This window comes from Equus quagga, chromosome 1, assembly GCF_021613505.1.
Source record: "Equus quagga isolate Etosha38 chromosome 1, UCLA_HA_Equagga_1.0, whole genome shotgun sequence".
Taxonomy (NCBI): domain Eukaryota; kingdom Metazoa; phylum Chordata; class Mammalia; order Perissodactyla; family Equidae; genus Equus; species Equus quagga.
Genome location: NC_060267.1, coordinates 133848923 through 133867337, shown reverse-complemented (window position 1 = coordinate 133867337; position 18415 = coordinate 133848923). Strand labels below are relative to the sequence as shown.

Genomic DNA, 18415 nt, shown 5'->3' with positions numbered 1-18415 from the left:
CCAGCCTCAGCTCGATTACCCAGCTCGGGGTTTGCAACCTCCGACAGAGGCAGAGACAGCGATGGCCCAGAAGCTGTGATTTCATGGGGCAGGGAGAGCAGCCCACTGGCTCCTCACCCTGATGGCGGGAATTGTCCCTTCAGGGCTCCTTCCCAGCTTCGCCCCGGCACCCAGTTAAAATGCAAAGTCACAGGGTGCAGGGAGATGAACCTGTACTTTCTGGAGCTGCTGGTCCTTCTGGTGAAGATTGATGGGGCCCTGCCTACTCCTTTCCAGAGGGTTTCTACTTTTTCTCTGCTGGCTTCTGTCCATTCCCACTCCAACTGAGGGCCCAGATCAACAGCACAAATGCTGAGCTCCAGGGCTGCCCCAGGCCCAGGGAACACAGAGCCCTCAGGGGCAGTCTGGGGAGAGCGGCGGCCAATGGAATTTCAGACACCAACCCGCCATCTGGAGTATCCTGCGCTTCTCAGGGGAGAGCTATGGGCTGCCAGCTGGCTGGTCACCCTGAGCAAGGCCCTGCCCAACTGGGGCCTCATTTTCCCCTCCTGTAGAGCAGAAATGGGGTGAACTTTGAAGATCTCTTAGATTCTGTCTAATTCTAAGTTCTGCATGATGACTCTGGGTCCCTCCAAGTCCCCAGCTATCCCTCAGGGGCTTCTTGAGCAGCCTCAGAATTCCTATTTCAAGTTGTTCCTCCCACAAAACTCCATGTATCTGGGGATGAGGCGGTAGCCTAGAGGAATGGGGCTGGGGGAAGCTCCACAGGCAGCTGCAGGGCCATGAGGAAGAGCCATCAGGCAAAGTTGGCAGGACAGTATTTCTGCCACAGCCCCAAGCTGTCCAGTGGTCAGTGACCACAGGCGCTGAAAATGACCACGTAAATGAGATGTCCTGGGACCTGGAAACTCGAGGCCAGACTGCAGGGCTTGATGGCAAAGCTCTGAAAGGGGTCTTCTCTCTGCTCCCAGGTGTCAGCACCTGCTGGGTTTGTTCTCGGTCAGCCCTGAGCTCGGTGCCAGTTGGCAGGGTGGTTGGTGTAAGGATCCAAGAGGTCTGAGGGGAACAGGAGCCCCCAGCCGGGCCTCAAACACAGGCAGTTGCCACCTCAGCAGCTGCAGCTGTTGGTCCGCCATCGTTCTACTGACTTGGCAACTCTCTGTCATTGTTTCTGTGACTCCTGCCACTTCCGATCATTAGTCCACTCCCTCTTTGTGGCTTCTGCTGCCTCAAAACTTCTGCTTTCTGCCTTCTCGCTGTTTCTTTGCTCCCAGCAGTCAACTCTCCCTGTACATTTCACAGTCAGTACAGAGCTTTCAGCCAACACCATGGTACAATCTATCAATTAGCTGCCCTACACCCAGGCATCCTCATCAACTCCATCGATCATTGCTGAGTGGGAGGGTCACTGGGTCACTTTGCTCAGAAGAGCATGGGAATGGGAGGCAGCTGTTGGCCACTCTGGAAGGTCTGGGGGCTGGCAGAACCTTGGTATGGCCCAGGAGGTCCCAACCACCACTAGGAGGAGACCAGACCCTGCCTCTGAAGCTCCCATTGTCCCGGAGGGCAGAGCTCCAGCCTCACTGGAGACTTTTCAGGGAATGACTCCCCAAGAGGCCGAGGGCAGCTGAGTCCCTGGTCAGGCCCTGGGAACGTGAACATGACATGGCCTGGCCCTCCAGGAGTCTAGAGGGGGCAGTCAGACCCAAATATGCAAACCTCAATGCATAAAGGTAATGATGGAGCAGACAGGCCCTTAGGGAGCTTGGAGTGCGGAGCAGGGCTGCTGATGTCAGCTGTGGACAAAAGAGGAAGGCTTCTAGAGAGGGACACAGGGCCTGACAAAGATGAGAGATGTGATGTACAGAAACGGGACAGCATGCCAGTGGAAAGAGAGTAAGTTCAGAAACGCAAGTTGGAGCCAGGTCACAAAGACAGCTGGACCCCAGGACTTGGGGTTTGTCCTTTCCTTGGGGCGACAGAAACCGCAGAAGGGTAATGAGCAAGAGGTTCAGCCACGGAGATCTAAACCTTAGGGTGATGGGTCTGGTTGTATGCCCTGGCTGCCTTGAGAAGGGAGGGGGGCCACGATCCAGGAGGCCACACCAGAGGCCATGTCAGTGGTGCAGGTAAGAGGCAACAATGCTGAGATGCTGTTTGCTTTAAATGTGACTCCACACCCTGTCACCATCGCCTCCATCCATGGAGTCCTGGGGCCCATTTGCCAAGACGCAGCTTCTGCTTTCTCTCGGGTCTCCATGTCCCCCAGCCACCAGGAGTGAAGTCCCAACCCTGTGGACAATATCCACTGGGCCCCCTTGAAACAGGCAGATCCAGGGCTGTTACTCCACCCATGCCCCAGCTTCCCGGAGGAGCCTCCCGCCTCCCCTCCTCCTGTCCCACACTGCAGGTCGCTGACCCCACTTGGAAAACACCAGGCTTGCTCATATAAGGAGCGCTGCCTGGCCAGCGGGCTCAGCAATGGCGTCTGCTCAGTGGCCCTGCCTCATCTTGGCCCTGCTCTCCTACTTGGCAGCCTCCGGCTTCCCAAGAAGCCCTTCCCGGCCGCTTGGGGTAAGTCTGACCACTCTTCACTGTCTGGGCCTGTCACACGGGCAGAGGCGCCAGGCTGGGCGGTCCTCTTTGTGGGGTGAGGAGGAGGCATGAGGGCTGGGTGTTGGAAGAACTGGACTCCAGGCCTGCAGTCTAACCCTGGGCAAGGCTCTTAAGTCTCTCTGGGCCTCTGTTTCCCCCACCTGTCAAATGGGCGATGCACCATGACCTGCTCACCTCACTGAGGGATTAAGGTCCATGTCTAAGACAAAGGTAGAGGCTGGAGGGGCCGAGCTGAGCACTGTGGGGTGCAGTGGTGGGGGGTATTCTGAGAGGACACCTCAGAGCCAGGGGCCTTAGTATCGGGGTACGCGGGGCAGGGAGGGAGTGCTGAGTTTGGTTCTCCCTGCCCTGCTACCCTGGGTAGCCTGGAGACCTGCCCTCTCTGGACCTGTTTCCCCATCTGTTCAGTACCCTTCCTACTCTTACATGTGACTCTGGGTAGGTCCTGTGTCCTGAGGCCCCTCAAGGTGTGTGTCGGGGGAAGTCATCACTGAACCCTGGCCTCAGCCCAGAGCCTGCTCTCAGGCCATGGTGGCCTTGGCCACGGCCTGACCCCGTGTTTGTCTTTGTTTTTGCAGAGACAGAGCCTCCCGGAGGGGGTGAGAACTTTCACCAGGGATGGGGTGGAGTGGGGTAGGGCAGGATGGAGCCGGTTGCCCAACAGCTGAAGGGGTGGGCCGTAATGGCAGGTCCCTCACAGCTGGCAAACAGCTCACAGCCCCCTGCTCTGGCAGATCCTCGTGCGACTCAAGACTCCAGGAAAGAGTGCCACAGAACCATGCCCCCTCAGACCTCTCTGGATGCAGTGCAGGACTGCCATTCTACCAGTCTTTCCTTCCACAAACACTGAGCACTTACCAGTGGCTCCATCACACCCTCATGGAGCATCTTTATATCCATGTTTAACCCAGATGACTCCCTAGAGTCTCCCTCAGTCCGCCACCTGCGTTGGAAGGAGAGTATTGGGGGCACAAAGGCCCTCCCCACACATTCTTGTTGGCATAGGACATAAGTGCCTATTTGGGAGACAGAACCAGGCAATTACCAAAGGACAAGGGAGGCGGCTGGGGTGTGTGTGAAGGTGATTTCTTTCAAAGCAGAGGTGTGAAAGATGAGCGAGAAGAGCTAGGGAAGGTGTTCCCGGTACAGAGACCTGGCAGTGCTGGATGAGCAGAGGAGGCAGGACCTGCCTGGAGGACCTCAGAGTCATGGGGAAGAGGGTGATGGAGTGCACGGGAGCACTTTAAGCGGGAGAGGGACAGGGTCAGATATGGGTTTTTACAAGATGTCACTGGCTACAGCTGCATCTAAACAGATGAAAGGGTTAAAGAGGCAGAGCAGGTCCCCTCCACTCTCTGTGTACTCCTCCCTTCCCCGGCCCCTCCCCTTGGCACCAACACATTGCAGTACCACCCAACATGGAATTCCTTTTCATAGTGCAAAGCTCCCATCCCTAAGTGGCTTCTTGCTACTGAGCAATGAGGTAGGTTGAGCTAAGGAGCTTGTAGGGTCCAGCGAACAGGGAGAGACAAAGGCTGAATCAGCAAGGACTCTGCCCTCCAGGGAGCCCCTAATCTCCGAAGCGGGGATAAGTGCTCAGAAAGGCCAGAGCGTGCCAGATGGCAACAGGACTGCCCAGGTGCCCACCATCAGAACAATGGTGGCCAATTCAATGTGGGGATGGAGGATGCCACCCAACCTCCTGACATAGGTGACTGGGAGAATGGAGGGGCCACTTAACAAGGCAGGGGCTTTAGAATCTGCAAAGGGAGCTTGGAAGGGAAGTGGCCAGTTTGAAGACCTGATTTCCAGGTGTCCCAGGCTGGCTGGTCACCACCACTCATCACCCCCCCCCACCTCCTGCAGGTGGTCGACGGCATTGAGGTCTACAGTACCAAGATCAGCTGCAAGGTGACCTCCCGCTTTGCTCACAATGTTGTTACCACGAGGGCCGTCAATCGTGCAGACACTGCCAAGGAGGTTTCCTTTGACGTGGAGCTGCCCAAGACAGCCTTCATCACCAACTTCACCTTGTGGGTGTAACTATGGTTGCTGGCTCTGGGCTCAGAAGGGAAGTCTGGCCCAGCGTGAGCTCCCAAACTCTCTCCCTGCAGGACCATTGACGGTGTTACCTACCCTGGGAATGTCAAGGAGAAGGAAGTTGCCAAGAAGCAGTATGAAAAGGCTGTATCCCAGGGCAAGACAGCTGGCTTGGTTAAGTAAGTGTGGACCCCAGACCTTGGGGAGAATGTCAGGGCTGCAAGGGCCCTCAGAGATGCAAACAACAACAGCACCTATTATTATTATAGCAAAATGTGCCCATAATTCTTACAACATTATCCCATTTTGAGATTGAGGCAACTGAAGCTCACAGTGGGTAGGGGTCTCCCCCAAGGGGTTGGCCCAGAAACTGAAGACCCAGGAAGGGTGGGCTCATGCAGTTTGTGGGGCATTGTCTCGCATCCCCATTCAGAGCCTCTGGGAGGAAGCTGGAGAAATTCACAGTCTCAGTCAACGTGGCTGCAGGCAGTAAGGTCACCTTTGAGCTTACCTACGAGGAGCTACTGAAGAGGCACAAGGGCAAGTATGAGATGTATCTCAAGGTCCAGCCCAAGCAACTGGTCAAGCACTTTGAGGTAATCAACTCCTCCTGCAACCCCTGAGGAAACTGCTGGGGGTGTGGGTACAGGGAAGGGCCCCTGGGGCTGAGCCGAGGGCAAGGTCAAGAGCACAGAAGTCCAGGCCTCATCACTTGGCTAAGAAAGCTTGGGGGAATTACAATGGTTCTGGTCTTGGCACCTGGGCCAAGGGCAGGAGGCTAGGCTGGACCTGGCAGATCCAAATTGGGTGCTGGTCCCCGGAGGTGACATCGCGAAGTGTCTCTATAGTGCCTGTAACTGGTTACCTGGGCATTTTACCTATATCGGAGCTGACAGCCAAAGGAACCGCCTTAGTGGTGGAACTGGGGGCAGCGTATGGCAGATGGTGGGAGAGCTTGGGGTCAGAGTAGCCATCTACAAGTCCTTGTAGTCATTTTCTTGGTGGGAGACCCCAGGCTTGGCTGTCACGGAGTTGTCCTAGAGGCGCTCCCTGCCCCGTCACTGCCCCATCTCCTTTCCCTTGGCCTTGTTCTGGAGCCTGGCCTCTGCAGTGTCGCTGAGTGACTTCTCTCTACCTTTGACCATTTCAGATCGAGGCAGACATCTTCGAGCCCCAGGGCATCAGCACACTGGACGCTGAAGCCTCATTTATCACCAATGACCTCCTGGGCAGTGCCCTCACCAAGTCCTTCTCAGGGAAAAAGGTGGTGTAGAGGCCTCTCAGACCTAGGGGGCAGGGGCAGGAACACTGACCCTAGCAGCACAAGTCTGAAACCCGGGGCTTGGCTGATGCGAGGGAGTATGTGTGTGAAGTGGTGTGGGGATAAATCTGTAGCCATTGCCTTCCTCCATGGCCACCTGGGTCAGGAGTGAGGAGGCTGGAGGCAGGGGGCTGCTTGCTGATGATGACCTGCCAGAGGAAGTCGGGTCTCAGCTGCACTGGGGGGAATGTGGAACCAATTATAAAGCCCAGTCCCATTCTACCTTGGGAAGCAGGCAGGGCAGGTTACTGTCCCTGTGTTACAGATAAGGAAACTGAGGCAGACAGAGTCATTTAGATCTACTGACTCCACACTGAGGGGTGAAAGATAAAAGGGAATTTTATTCTTGGTGCTGGTGGTTGGCTCTGGTCCCCAAGGCCCCCAGCTATTCCAGGGGCCTTGCTGGTTGTGGGCAGTGGATGAATAAACCTTTACGTGAACAGCAAAGCTCAGTCACTCAGGACGTCCAGGGCAAGCCTGAGGAGCACACGCTCAGAGGGCTGCTGGCTTCTGCAGGGCAGTGTTCCTGCCCTGGCCCCCACCCCCCTTCTCTGTTCTGCTCCCTCCCCCTTCTCCCTCCTCTTGGCACTTATACATGCAATACCACCCAACATGCAGTTCCTCTTCTGGTGAAAACTCCCCTCCCTAACTGGCTTCTTGGGGCTAAGCTCCAAGGTAGGCGGAGCTAAGGGGCCCAGTGAACAGGGAGAGACAAAGGCTGAATCAGACAAGGCCCCTGCCCTCCAAGGAGACCCTGACCTCTGAGAGGGGGAGAGGTGCTGGGAAAGGCCAGAGCATGCCAGATGGTGGCAGGCCTGCCCAGGCACCCACCTAAGTGCTCCCCCCTGTGAGGGCTGTGCCTCTGCTCCCCAGGGCACACTCAGGCTGAAGTCTGCAGTGGGCAGGCCCTTGCCAAGCTGAGCAAGGCCCTCCATCTCCCTCCCTCAGGGCCACGTGTCCTTCAAGCCCAGCTTGGATCAACAGCGTTCATGCCCAACCTGTACAGACTCACTCCTCAACGGAGATTTCACCATCACCTATGATGTGAACAGAGAGTCTCCAGCCAACGTACAGGTACCCACTGGTGGGTGGTTGATTCCCCATCACGGTGGAGTGAGCACTGGTGTGGGGAGTGGCTGCAGCTGCATCTTGTGCTGGCACCCTCCATCCTCAGCCCAAGACCAAGTTTCCTGCAGGGTGTGCAGAGGGCAGGCAGGCCAGAGCCTTTGTGTAGTGACCCTGGGAGTGTGGGAAAGGCTCTCTTTTTCTTGGGCTGGTAAACGGCTGGCTTCTATTTGCCAGAGCAGCCAATGTGAGGGTGCTAAAGGGACACCAGTCTCCAGTCTCTCTCTCCCCTTTCCAGATAGTCAATGGCTACTTCGTGCACTTCTTTGCACCTCAAGGCCTTCCAGTGGTGCCTAAGAATGTGGTCTTTGTGATCGATGTCAGCGGTTCCATGTACGGTCGGAAAATACAGCAGGTACTCTCCTCAGTGCGAGTGGGGGTGAGGGGTGGGAGAGAGAGGTCTTTTTTTTTTTAAATGGACAAAGCTGATATTTCCAGTGAAAGGGGAGGAAGGGGAACAGCATTAAAAAAAGGCACAAAGCATCTACCCCTTTTCGTTGCAGACTGCACAGGCCCCACCACCAGTCCAGGCTTGGAGGACATCCAGCTGTCTGCTTCTCCCTCTCCCAGCTTCCCATCTGCTTGTCTTTCTCTTTCCTAGACAAAGGATGCCCTCCTCAAAATCCTGGAGGATGTGAAAGAGGATGACTACCTGAATTTCATCCTGTTCAGTGGGGATGTGACTACTTGGAAGGACAATTTAGTTCAAGCCACTCCTGAGAACATCCAGGAGGCCAGGGAGTTCGTGATGAACATTCACTCTCAAGGAAGTAAGAACAGAGGGCAGAGCAGACACTTCCTACCCCTCCTCTCTTTGCCTGAGCAGCTGTTTCCCTCCTGCCCTGGGGCAAAGACTCTGCTGTTCCAGGCTCTGCAGACCCTATCTGGGGTAGAAGTGGGAATGGGGGGTCCTCAGGCTTGATATCAGGGTGTCTTCCCTGAGGTCTAAGGAAACCCATCCTCTCTGTTTCTAACTCTTGATTCTGGTGCCCCACAAGACCCAGCAATATAAGGCCACAGAGAACCCTTCTCCTTGGCCGCTTGTTATCGAAAATCACAGGTGACATCTACACTGCCACCCTGTCTTCCCAGTGAGGGGGCTGGGGGTCCATCTGACTTTTTCCAAATTGCTTTTACAATTACCATGTGCTTCTGAGAGACCGGTCTTTTTATGTCCATTTGAAAGAATGAATCATTCTTTCTTTACCCATGGACTCAGTAAGTCAATATTTACTGGGTACCACCATGCACTGGTGGGCAGAGCCCTTGGGCAATGAGCAGGACCTGCTGTCCCGACCTCTTCCACCCTGGCACCTGAGGAGACCCTCCTACAGTGCTGTCTGTCTGTGTGCCAGTGACCAACATCAATGACGCGCTGCTGAGGGGCATCAGCATGCTGAACAAGGCCCGGGAGGAGAATGCAGTCCCAGAGAGAAGCACGTCCATCATCATCATGCTGACCGACGGAGATGCCAATGTTGGTGAGGCAGGAGGGTGTGACTCTGAATCCTGGCTCTGCAGCCAACTTGCTGGAAGACCTTGGGCAGCTCTCCCCAGGGACGCCCATGGTCTGTGAGCCCCTCAAGGTCAGGGCCCTGCCTCCCCCAGCCAGGGCTCCTCACCCTCTGCCTCAATAGGGGCTCGTGGCCGTGATTCCACCGGCTGTGCAGGTGCAGGAGTCAGAAATGTCTAGACAGAGCCGGACCAGACAGTCACCGGGGCTGTGGCTGGAGTGGGAACATCCCCTTCTCCTGCAGGTGAAAGCAAACCCGAAAAAATCCAAGAGAATGTGCGCAACGCCATCAGGGGCAAGTTCCCTCTATATAACCTGGGCTTTGGCAACAATCTGAATTATAACTTCCTGGAGAGTATGGCCCTGGAGAACCACGGGCTTGCCCGGCGCATTTATGAGGATTCTGATGCCAACTTGCAGTTGCAGGTATGCCTTGTCTTGCACACCTCCAGGAATGAGGAACTCACTGCTTCCTCAGGAAGCTGTTCTAGTGTGTAACAATTTCAGTTATTAGAAAGAACTTCCTCTTGGGTTTAAATCAAGCTCTGGTTACCTCCTACCCATCAGTAATGGTTCTGATTTTGTCCTCAGGCTTCCTCTGTGGGACTGCCAGATCAAATACAGGACATCCAGTTAAATATGAATTTCTGATAAGCAATGAATATTTTTTTAATGTAAGCATGCCCCAAATATTGCACAGGACACTGTATTTGCTTGCTAGGGCTGCATAACAAAGTACCACAAACTGAGTGGCTTAAACAGCAGAAATTCACTGTCTCATAGTTCTGGAGGCTAGAAGTTCAAAATCAAGGTGTTACCAGGGTTGGTTCCTTCTGAAGGCTGTGAGAGAAGGACCTGTTCCAGGCCTCTACCCTCGGCTTGTAGATGGCTACCTTCTCCCTGTCTCTTTACATCACCTTGTCTGCGTGCATGTCTGTCTCTGGGTCCTAATTTCCCCTTTTCATAAAGACACAGTCGTATTGGATTGAGGGCCACTCCAAGGACCTGAAGATTTTAACTTGATTACCTCCGTAAAGACCCTAACCCCAAATAAGGTCTCCTCTTGAGGTACTGAGGGTAAGGAATTTAACCTATGTATTTTGGGGGTACACAATTTAAGCCTTAACAGACATACTTTCACTAAAAATTAATTTGTTGTTTACCTGATATTCAAGTTTAACTGCATGTCCTATATTTTCATTTGCTAAATCTGGCAACCCCATTCCTCCCTGAGCAGGTAAGGTGCCAGCGTCTCCACCCCTGCGGGGGACCCCCATGCCTTCATCTGTCTGTCTCTGGGTCCTCCTGTCACCTTCTCTAGTCAGCTTCTCATCCTTTCCTTTCCTCCGTCTTACTTTCATTCCAAGATACATTTCTTGAGTACTTTCCATGTGCTGAGGGCTCTGTTCTTACCTTTCCTATTCTTCCCAGTCTCTACCTGCGGGGGGGCGGGGGGCTCCCACAACTGAAGGGCGCAGTCAGGGACACGTGGAAGTGGAGACCAGGAGCCAGGTTCGGCCAGGTCTGGGGGACTCAACAACCCGCTGAGGTGTCAGCAGGAGCCTGCCCACCCGGTCCTCTCCATGCCCTCCCTGGTGGCCTGAGATGACCAGGTCCCCTCATTGGACCCCAGGGCTTCTACGAGGAGGTTGCCAACCCGCTGCTGACAAGTGTGGAGGTGGAGTACCCTGAGAACGCCATCCTGGACCTCACCCAGAACACTTACCAGCACTTCTATGATGGCTCAGAGATCGTGGTAGCCGGGCGCCTGGTGGACAAGGACTTGAACAACTTTAAGGCGGATGTGAAGGGCCACGGGGTGAGCTGGGCCAGGCCTGGATGTATGCTAGGGATGGGGTATGGGCACCAATGGGGCTCTGGCCTCCTGGCTGACAGTCCAGCAGTGGCGACCCCCGAATCGGGCCCACCTGGCTCCAGGCCTCCAGCCCTCAAGGCTCTCTCCTCCTCCCATCCCCGCCCCAGGCCATCAATGATCTGACCTTTACAGAGGAGGTGGACATGAAGGAGATGGAGGAGGCCCTGCGGGAGCGGGACTACATTTTTGGGAACTACATTGAGCGGCTCTGGGCCTACCTCACCATCGAGCAGCTGCTGGAGAAACGGTGACACTGGCCCACCTCTCACATGGCCGAGCCCCACAGCTGGGCCCCTGGCATTGCCCCAGCACCTGCCTGTGCCTGCCCCTGTGCTGGCTATGCTCTGGGGGAGCCCAAGAGAAGGAAGACTCGGCTACACTCCAGGAAGTAGACCCGCATGTGCACTCCCAGCTGCCCTGCCCTCTTCTTGGCCAAGCCCCATGGAATGTTCTTCCTGGGGCAGAGCCCAGCCCAACATCCAGGGCTCAAGCTGCAGCCTGGAAGCTCCCTGAGGGCAGGGGCAAGCCTTAGCACCCCGTACTCCAAACCCAGCATGGGCCTGCCGTGATGGTGAAGCTGAATACAACTGAAGGCTGGGGTCCCAGCCCTCAGCCCCCGAGGGCAGAGCTTGAGCCCTTTTGGGAGGGCCACATCAGCCTTCTTTTAGGTGGGATTAACCTGTTAAGCCCCCGGCGAAGTGTCTGGCACATGCCGAGCACTCAGCACATGGACACTACCATGAGTGGTTGCTGTAGTGGCCATTTGAAGCTCCTTATGTTTTATAGGTGGGGAAATTGAGGCCCAGAGAGGCAACATGGCCTGTCCATCTGTCCCAGGGAGGTGGTGAATCAGTCTTACCTGAACATTAGTGGGCTCTACCATGAAGAGAGGGGGCCCTGGGCTGTCTCTGGAGCTCCTGGCCTGATCTAGGAGTCAGAGCTGGGGAAGGCAGGCAGGGAGCTGTTCTCCAGGCTGACCCTCCCTCCCTCCCTCCCCCTCCCCACAGCAAGAACGCCCATGGCGAGGAGAAGGAGAACCTCACGGCCCAGGCCCTGGACCTATCTCTCAAGTACCACTTTGTGACTCCACTCACCTCCATGGTGGTGACCAAGCCTGAGGACAATGAGGACCAGACGGCCATTGCTGACAAGCCTGGGGAAGGTGGGCACGGAGAGGGGAGACCAGAACTCAGAGGTCTTCCTTCAGGACCCCAGGCCTTGGGCGCCCTGAAGGGGAGTGGGCCAGGCTGGGGAGACCCAGACCTGCCGAAGAGGGGCAGGTCCAGGGGGCATCGAAGGCAAACTGGCCAAGGGCTGAGGAAGGTGTTGCGGAGGGAATGAAGCCATCGGCGTGGACAGTGGAGTGTGGGGGTGAATAGGAGCCTCTGAGTCTCTAGAGGGATGTGAGTAAAGGGGCACCCTACCCAGGGTCATTTCAGCATGGAAGGGTTCAGTTAGACAAGAAGTAGCACTTCTGGCCTGAAAGTTAGGCCCGGAGCATGTACCTGGGATTGTGAGAGGAAAAGGCCCTAACAGCGGGAGGCTGGGACCAGGCCTCCTTACCAGACCCCAAGAGGGCAGTCCTGAGTGTCCTTGCAACTGGGCACAGGGAGTGGGGGATGGCCTTGGGAGGCACAAGAGGCCAAGAGCTGACCCAGGAGCTCCTGGTTCCAGGGCACACTCAGTGGGGGCACAGCTGGCTGCTGCGAGGCCCACACCCTGGGGCTGGTTGGACAGGCAGCAAGTTGGTCACATTGGCCCCAATGCCGAGAGTCTATGACTTCTAACACATTTCTCCTCTTCCTCCCTTGCAGGGCCTACGGATGCAGAAGGTGAGCTTCAGTCAGCCGCTGGGTGGGTGTCCCAGGAGGGAGACAAAAGAGAACCAAGAACGTCTTTCCAAGCACACTGGGGATGTCCAGCTCAGGGAGAGGCCTCAGCACACCGGGGCTCAGGTCCCAGCTCTGCTGCCACCGCATGAGCAACCTTGGACTGGGCTCTGCCCTCTCTGAGCCTCGTAAAGTCCTTCTCAGTTGATGGGGGGTGACTTTCCCTGACAGAAAAGGGACAGTCAGTATGAGAGTATTCTGTGACCTGCAAAAAATAGCAGTTTCTCACATCAGGCACTGACACTCCGTTAATCCCACAGCAACCCTCTAAGGGAGTCCTCTCATGGTTCCTATTTTATAGTGGGGAAACGGAGGCACAGAGAGGTTAAATCTACTTGCCTGAGGACTCAGTCAGCAGGTGGCCAAGCTGGGACTTCAGCCCGGGAAGCCTGGTTCCAGTGCCCATGCTGGGATTCACGGCATTCTGTGCATCTCTCATCATGAAATTGGAACCTCACCCCTGCAAGCTCACCACCACCAGGCAGGGCCGCTTAGCACCTGCGCCACCTCCATCAATCTGGGCTGTTCAGTCCCAGTGGCGCATTTGGACAGGGTCATTGCTTTCCCCTAGAACAGTCCCATCAAATGTACGCTTGCAGTGCCCACGCACAAGTGTGCATATGGGTGGGCGTTTTACTACCAAGGACGACAGACAGCTGCGAGCCCCACCCTAGCCCAACTAGGGGAGTGAGTTCAGGCATAGGGGACAGCGTCTGCTGTGAGCATTGCTGCTGACAGAGAAGCTGACCATCTAATGGCTTGCATTTTAGCCACATCAAAATGCCACACCCGTGGCATTAAAATCACACCCCTATTACCACCTGCCCCAGAAAGGAGTTCCATGGGCGTGCCCCCATTTCTAAAGCCTAAACTTAGGGGTCACAGTCCCTCTATCTGTCAGTGTTGAGGCCCCAGTGGGGACCGGTAGCCCCCAGACAGGCAGAGGGAATGTAGTTTGGGGAGAGGCAACCCCTAGACCCTGCTCACGACTGCTGTTTTGCCTTCTTTCCTCAGTGACCCCCTCCATGGCCTACCTGAGTGAGTCCATGCTGGCTACTATAGCCCCCTCCCCGCTGCACAGAGCGTGGCCCTGCGCGATCCCGTGTGGAGTCTCCTGAATCAGCTCTCCGGGACAGGCAGATAGTTGGGATCCTGAGGAGATGGGGAGTGTTGAGAGCTTCAGGGAGCAGGAAGGGGAGGGGCATGAACAGTGTCTGGGTGGGGGCTTTGTGCCTCCCCAGGCCTGCTTTGTTTAGCTCAGCCCTCTCTCCCTTTGCATCCACAGCCAGCTACCAGCGTCCGCAAACACCCTACTACTACGGTGAGTTCCCCGGCTCCTCCTGGGGTGAGGCTCAGGGCCCAGGGTCCAGCACCTCCTGCCTGTCTAGGAGTCCACCCCACAGGGGTCAGGAGGCAAGGGGAGGCCCTCAAAACAGTGAGAGGTCCCAGGAACCAGTCCCTTCTCTGATGTGCCCTCAGTGGATGGGGACCCCCACTTCATCATCCAAGTCCCAGAGAAAGACGATGCCATCTGCTTCAACATTGATGAAGACCCAGGCACAGTGCTGCGTCTCATTCAGGACCCCATCACAGGTGGGGGCTGCAGGCTGGAGCTGGGGCCAGGGGATCTTCCTGGGAAGGCCTGGAGCCGCCCCGGGGTAGGCACATGGACCTGCTCCTCGCTCTGCCCATCACGTTCCCATCTTTATATGCAGATTACATCCTGAAGGCTGTCCAGAGCCCCAGGCTCACCAAGTTCCCCAGGAGCCAGTGGTGTTGGGGAGATGGTTAGAGCTAAGGGTGGCCCGGGCCTGGGGGCAGGATCCAACCTGTGTCTGGGGAATAGTTTTTCTCTGAATACTCCCTGGACCAGGCAAGGGGCAGATCCACGACGTGGGCCTCAACCTCCGGCGTGACCCAAGAGAGTCTAGGAACATACATGGTTGGCTCTGAAGTTCTAGTCTCTCCTTGGGGCTCCCACTCTGTTACCTCTTAGCAAGTCTGGCTGAATGGGCGGGCGCATCGCTAAAGGCCAGCCTGGACTCAGAAGCTCTCACTGGTCTCTTGCTGCCCCTGGCAGGCCTCACAGTTAATGGGCAGATCATTGGTGACAAGAGAGACAGCCCTGACTCCAAGAGCAGCAAGACTTACTTTGGCAAACTGGGCATTGCCAACGCTCAGATGGACTTCCAGATTGAGGTGACACCAGAGAAGATCACCCTGCGGAATGGGGCTGCACAGAGCACTTTCAGCTGGCTGGACACCGTCACAGTCAGGCAGGATGGGTAAGGCCCCGTGCCTGAGTCTCTGAGGAGCTCTATGGTCTGATGGTCGAAGGAGGCCAGAGAGATTTGGACAAATCCCAGGACAGAAGATCCATAGGGACCACAGAGGAGACCAGTGGCCTCAGAGTTCAGTCCCTGCCCCAGGGGAGGGTGGCCATGGTGGCCCCCAAGCAAGCCCTGGGGCCCTGTCAGAACCAGAATTGGTAGCTGGACAGTTCATAGTACTGACCACGCAGAGAAGGGCTGCGTGGATGGGAGCTTTTGGTGGACCTCGCAATCTGATAAGAACAATAATCTCCGTTTGCATCTTCTCTGGCTGAGCTTGTTATTTCTCAAACTCTTCAGCCTTTCCTATGTCTTCAGATCACCAGAGCCTGGTGAGCAGGGCAGGAGTGTTACTCTCACAGAGGCACAGAGTCCGGGCAGAACCTGCCCAAGGTCACACAGGAGGCCAGTGGCTGATCTGGGGCTCAATCCCAGGCCTCTAGACTCCCGGGACAGACCCCTCTCCTGCTCACGGAGGAGCAGAGATCTACTCGGTGGAGGGCATAGTCAGCACACATGAGGCGTCTTCTCTCCAACACCCCTGAGATAGTTTCCAGAGTCTGTGTGCTCTCAGGTGCCATGTACAGGGAAGGCCCTTCTGAGATGCCCTTGATTCAGATGCCCGGCGTTATGGCCACTAGGCCCCACTTGCTGACCTCCTCTTCTCTCCTAGGCTGTCCGTGACGATCAACAGGAAGAAGAACATGGTGATCTCCTTTGGAGATGGGGTTACCTTTGTGGTCGTCTTGCACCAGGTGTGGAAGAAACATCCTGTCCACCAGGACTTTCTGGGCTTCTACGTGGTGGACAGTCACCGGATGTCAACACAGACACACGGGCTGCTGGGTATGGAATGTTCAAGCTTCAGGCTGTTCAGGCGACATGGCTAAGGGGGAAAGCCATGTGAAAGGCCGTTCTGGTCACCCCAGACCCAGTACAAAACACACCATTCAGCCTTTGCATCAACCCTGGAAAGCCAGTGGCCATGTTACCTGTGGTGATGACAGGGGCTGACAGTGTGCATGTTTTTATTCCCAGGACAATTCTTCCACCCCTTCGAGTTTAAAGTGTCTGATGTCCACCCCGGCTCTGACCCCACAAAGCCAGATGCCACCATGGTGGTGAAGAACCACCGGCTGACAGTCACCAGGTGAGGGAACTCCTCTGACATCCTCACCCTGCCCAGGGGCAAGACAGGAAAGAAGAGCCCTCTGCACCCACGCACACAGGCCTACTGGCTCTTGTCTTCTGTGGGGTACCCTCATTTTCCTCTGGGGTCTTGGCCCCCTCCAGGCCCCTCCTAACCAGGAAAAGGCCAAATGTGGCCCACTGAAAGGACTAATCACGTAATCTCATTCTTGACCAAAGAGTTCTGGACTCCTAGAATCGGCAATTTCACACCCTTGTCCAACCTTAGGTCCATGGGCGCAGCAGCTGTCTGGCCCACACTGTGTATCATGGCATCTCTCTCCTTTCTCCCAGGGGCTCCCAGAAAGACTACGGGAAAGATGTCAGCAGTGGCACGAAGGTGACTTGCTGGTTCGTCCACAACAATGGGCAAGGGCTGATTGATGGTGTCCATAGCGACTACATTGTCCCCAGCCTGTTCTGAGTAGAAACATCAGCTCCTGCTGAGACAGCTGGCCTGGCTTGCCTGGCGTCTGGAACAGAGGCACAGTGCGAGGCCTGACGGAGGGCTGTAATAATAAAGCCTGAGGTGGAAAAAGACCGTCGCAGCCTCTGCATGCCTCTACAAACTCCTGCTCCCGCTCCCGGGAACAGGCAGCTAGGACAAAGGAGGGGCGGGCTCCTAGGAAGGCGACTTCCTGGGCTTCTCCACTGAAGTGGCTAAAAGTGCTGGTTGGGGTGGCATTTTGAGATGTCAAATGTGTGAGGGTTGGGGAAGAGAAAAACGAAGAATTGGCTCTGAAGCAAAGAGGCTCTGAGAAGTTGGGAAGGGCTGAGTGCATTTCAGAGTCCAGGAGGGTCATAAGAAAAGTCAGGGGTCATGGCTCAGGAGCTTCTTTCAGGACCTTCAGGCCTGAAGAGCCTTCCGTCACTGAGAAGCAGAGGGTTCCAGGCCAGACACAGCCTGAAGCTAATTGTGGATGTCCCTCATCCCTATACCCCTCCAATCCTCTAGCCATCCACTCACCCACTCATGCATCCATCCACCCACCCATCCACCCACCCATCATCCGTATATCCACCAAGATCCAACCATTCAGCAGATAAATCCAACATTCTGGGCCAGGATTTGGGGGTGCACAGCTGAGTACCCCAGTACCTGTTTGCATGACTGCCCCAAATTTGCCTTCAGCTGGGCTGGGGATCCATGGATTCCCCTGCAGTCACACCTCATGGTGATCACCTGCTCCACCTCCACAGTAAGTTCTGGGTGGCATGGAGGGTCTGCCAGGGGTTCCCGGAGAAGGGGCTCTAAGAGCTCTCAGCCCGGCCAACCCTCTTTCACCCGGACAACAGCAACTGCCCCTTCCTGGGACTCCCTGCTTCCAGAGGGAGATGTTGCAGAGCAAAACTCACCACTCCCTGACCAAACCCTATAGTGACATCTCCTACCCATTGCTCTTGGGACAAAGACAAAAGTCCTTCCTATGGCCTCTCCAACTTCATCAACGCCGCACACCAGCTGCTTCCGCTCCCTCTCTGGGTTCCAGACAAACAGTCCACTTCCAGTTCTACTGACATAAGCCCTCCTGCCCTGGATGCTTTGCCTCTGCTGCTCTCTCTGCCTGAGGGGCTAGGGCATGCTAGGCAGAGGGTATCCCGTTGGAGGAAGCAGTGGGCGCCTTTGCTTGATGACAGAGCAGGGGACACAAGAGCAGGGGCTAGAGGAGCTTGGAGTTAGATTAGGAAAGGTCACCAATGCCAGTGGGGGTGGGGATGGGATCTGGCCAAGGGTAGCGAGCACGTTCTCCTACCTCCCACTCCAGGGGCCACTCTGCCCGAGCCAGGCTAGAGTTTCCCAGGGCCCACGCTGGCCTGGGGGCCTGGAGAGGGTATTGGGGAGGGCGGTCCTGGAGGAAATGCCTGTCATCAGGGGAGACCCCCAGTGGCTATGAGAGGCTACTGGTGGACTGGTGGCTGCTAGTGCTCTAGGGAGTGGGCCACCTAAGATGCTCCAGAGCGAACGAGGCAGGCGTCCTGGCTGGGCTGGCAAAAAGGGCCCAGGCCTGGGAAGGGACACCACAAAGTGGACAGGCCCTGTCACCCATTCAGTCCCACCTTGGCTGAGGAACCATGGAGCTTTAAACCAGACGCCTTCAGGTCAGTTTTCATGTGCATGCGAAGGGGAGAAAGATCCCGCCGGATGGAGGATGTGAAGAGGCATCATCGCCGTGGTTTTTGGTCCTCCTGAGGTGTCTGTTTTTGCCCTGCTGCTCCAGCTGGCAGCCAAGCCCAGCGGGTTGGAAGAAAGGCAGGAGGAGGCTCCCAGTCAAGATTCTGCCTCTTCCCCCCAACACAGAGTCAACAAGGCCCTCCATGCAGGCAAAAACCAGGCAGACTCTATCCTCTCCCCACATTACCCTGGCTGCGCCTGTCCCTCCCTACAACCTCTGATGCTCCCCCCACTTTCAGGATAGAAGCCATGCTCTATGGCACGTGTACACAGCCAGTGCCAGCTTGGTCCTGCTTCTCCACCTCTCCAGCATCCCTTTCCACCTCACCCTACAGCTCTGCTTT

At 56.1% G+C, this 18415-nt stretch overlaps 1 protein-coding gene across 1 annotated transcript; it reads left to right on the top strand.

Annotated features, from left to right (window-relative positions):
- Positions 1-2421: 2421 nt before the first annotated feature.
- On the top strand, positions 2422-16439 carry ITIH3 (inter-alpha-trypsin inhibitor heavy chain 3). Its single transcript, XM_046646223.1, has 21 exons — positions 2422-2574; positions 4483-4649; positions 4731-4835; positions 5090-5252; positions 5807-5920; positions 6926-7051; positions 7341-7457; positions 7704-7872; positions 8458-8583; positions 8860-9041; positions 10249-10434; positions 10599-10738; positions 11499-11653; positions 12306-12323; positions 13395-13418; positions 13666-13701; positions 13860-13973; positions 14461-14665; positions 15384-15556; positions 15749-15860; positions 16193-16439. The coding sequence occupies exons 1-21, from the start codon at positions 2482-2484 to the stop codon at positions 16320-16322; spliced, it is 2655 nt and encodes an 884-aa protein (XP_046502179.1). The 5' UTR covers positions 2422-2481; the 3' UTR covers positions 16323-16439.
- Positions 16440-18415: the final 1976 nt, after the last annotated feature.

Bases quoted from the DNA above. Each gene is read 5' to 3' on its own strand.
- ITIH3 (XM_046646223.1), top strand. From the start codon at position 2,482: ATGGCGTCTGCTCAGTGGCCCTGCCTCATCTTGGCCCTGCTCTCCTAC. The intron at 8,584-8,859 runs GTGAGGCAGGAG...CTTCTCCTGCAG, and splicing joins CGACGGAGATGCCAATGTTG to GTGAAAGCAAACCCGAAAAA. The intron at 13,419-13,665 runs GTGAGTCCATGC...TTGCATCCACAG, and splicing joins CCCCTCCATGGCCTACCTGA to CCAGCTACCAGCGTCCGCAA.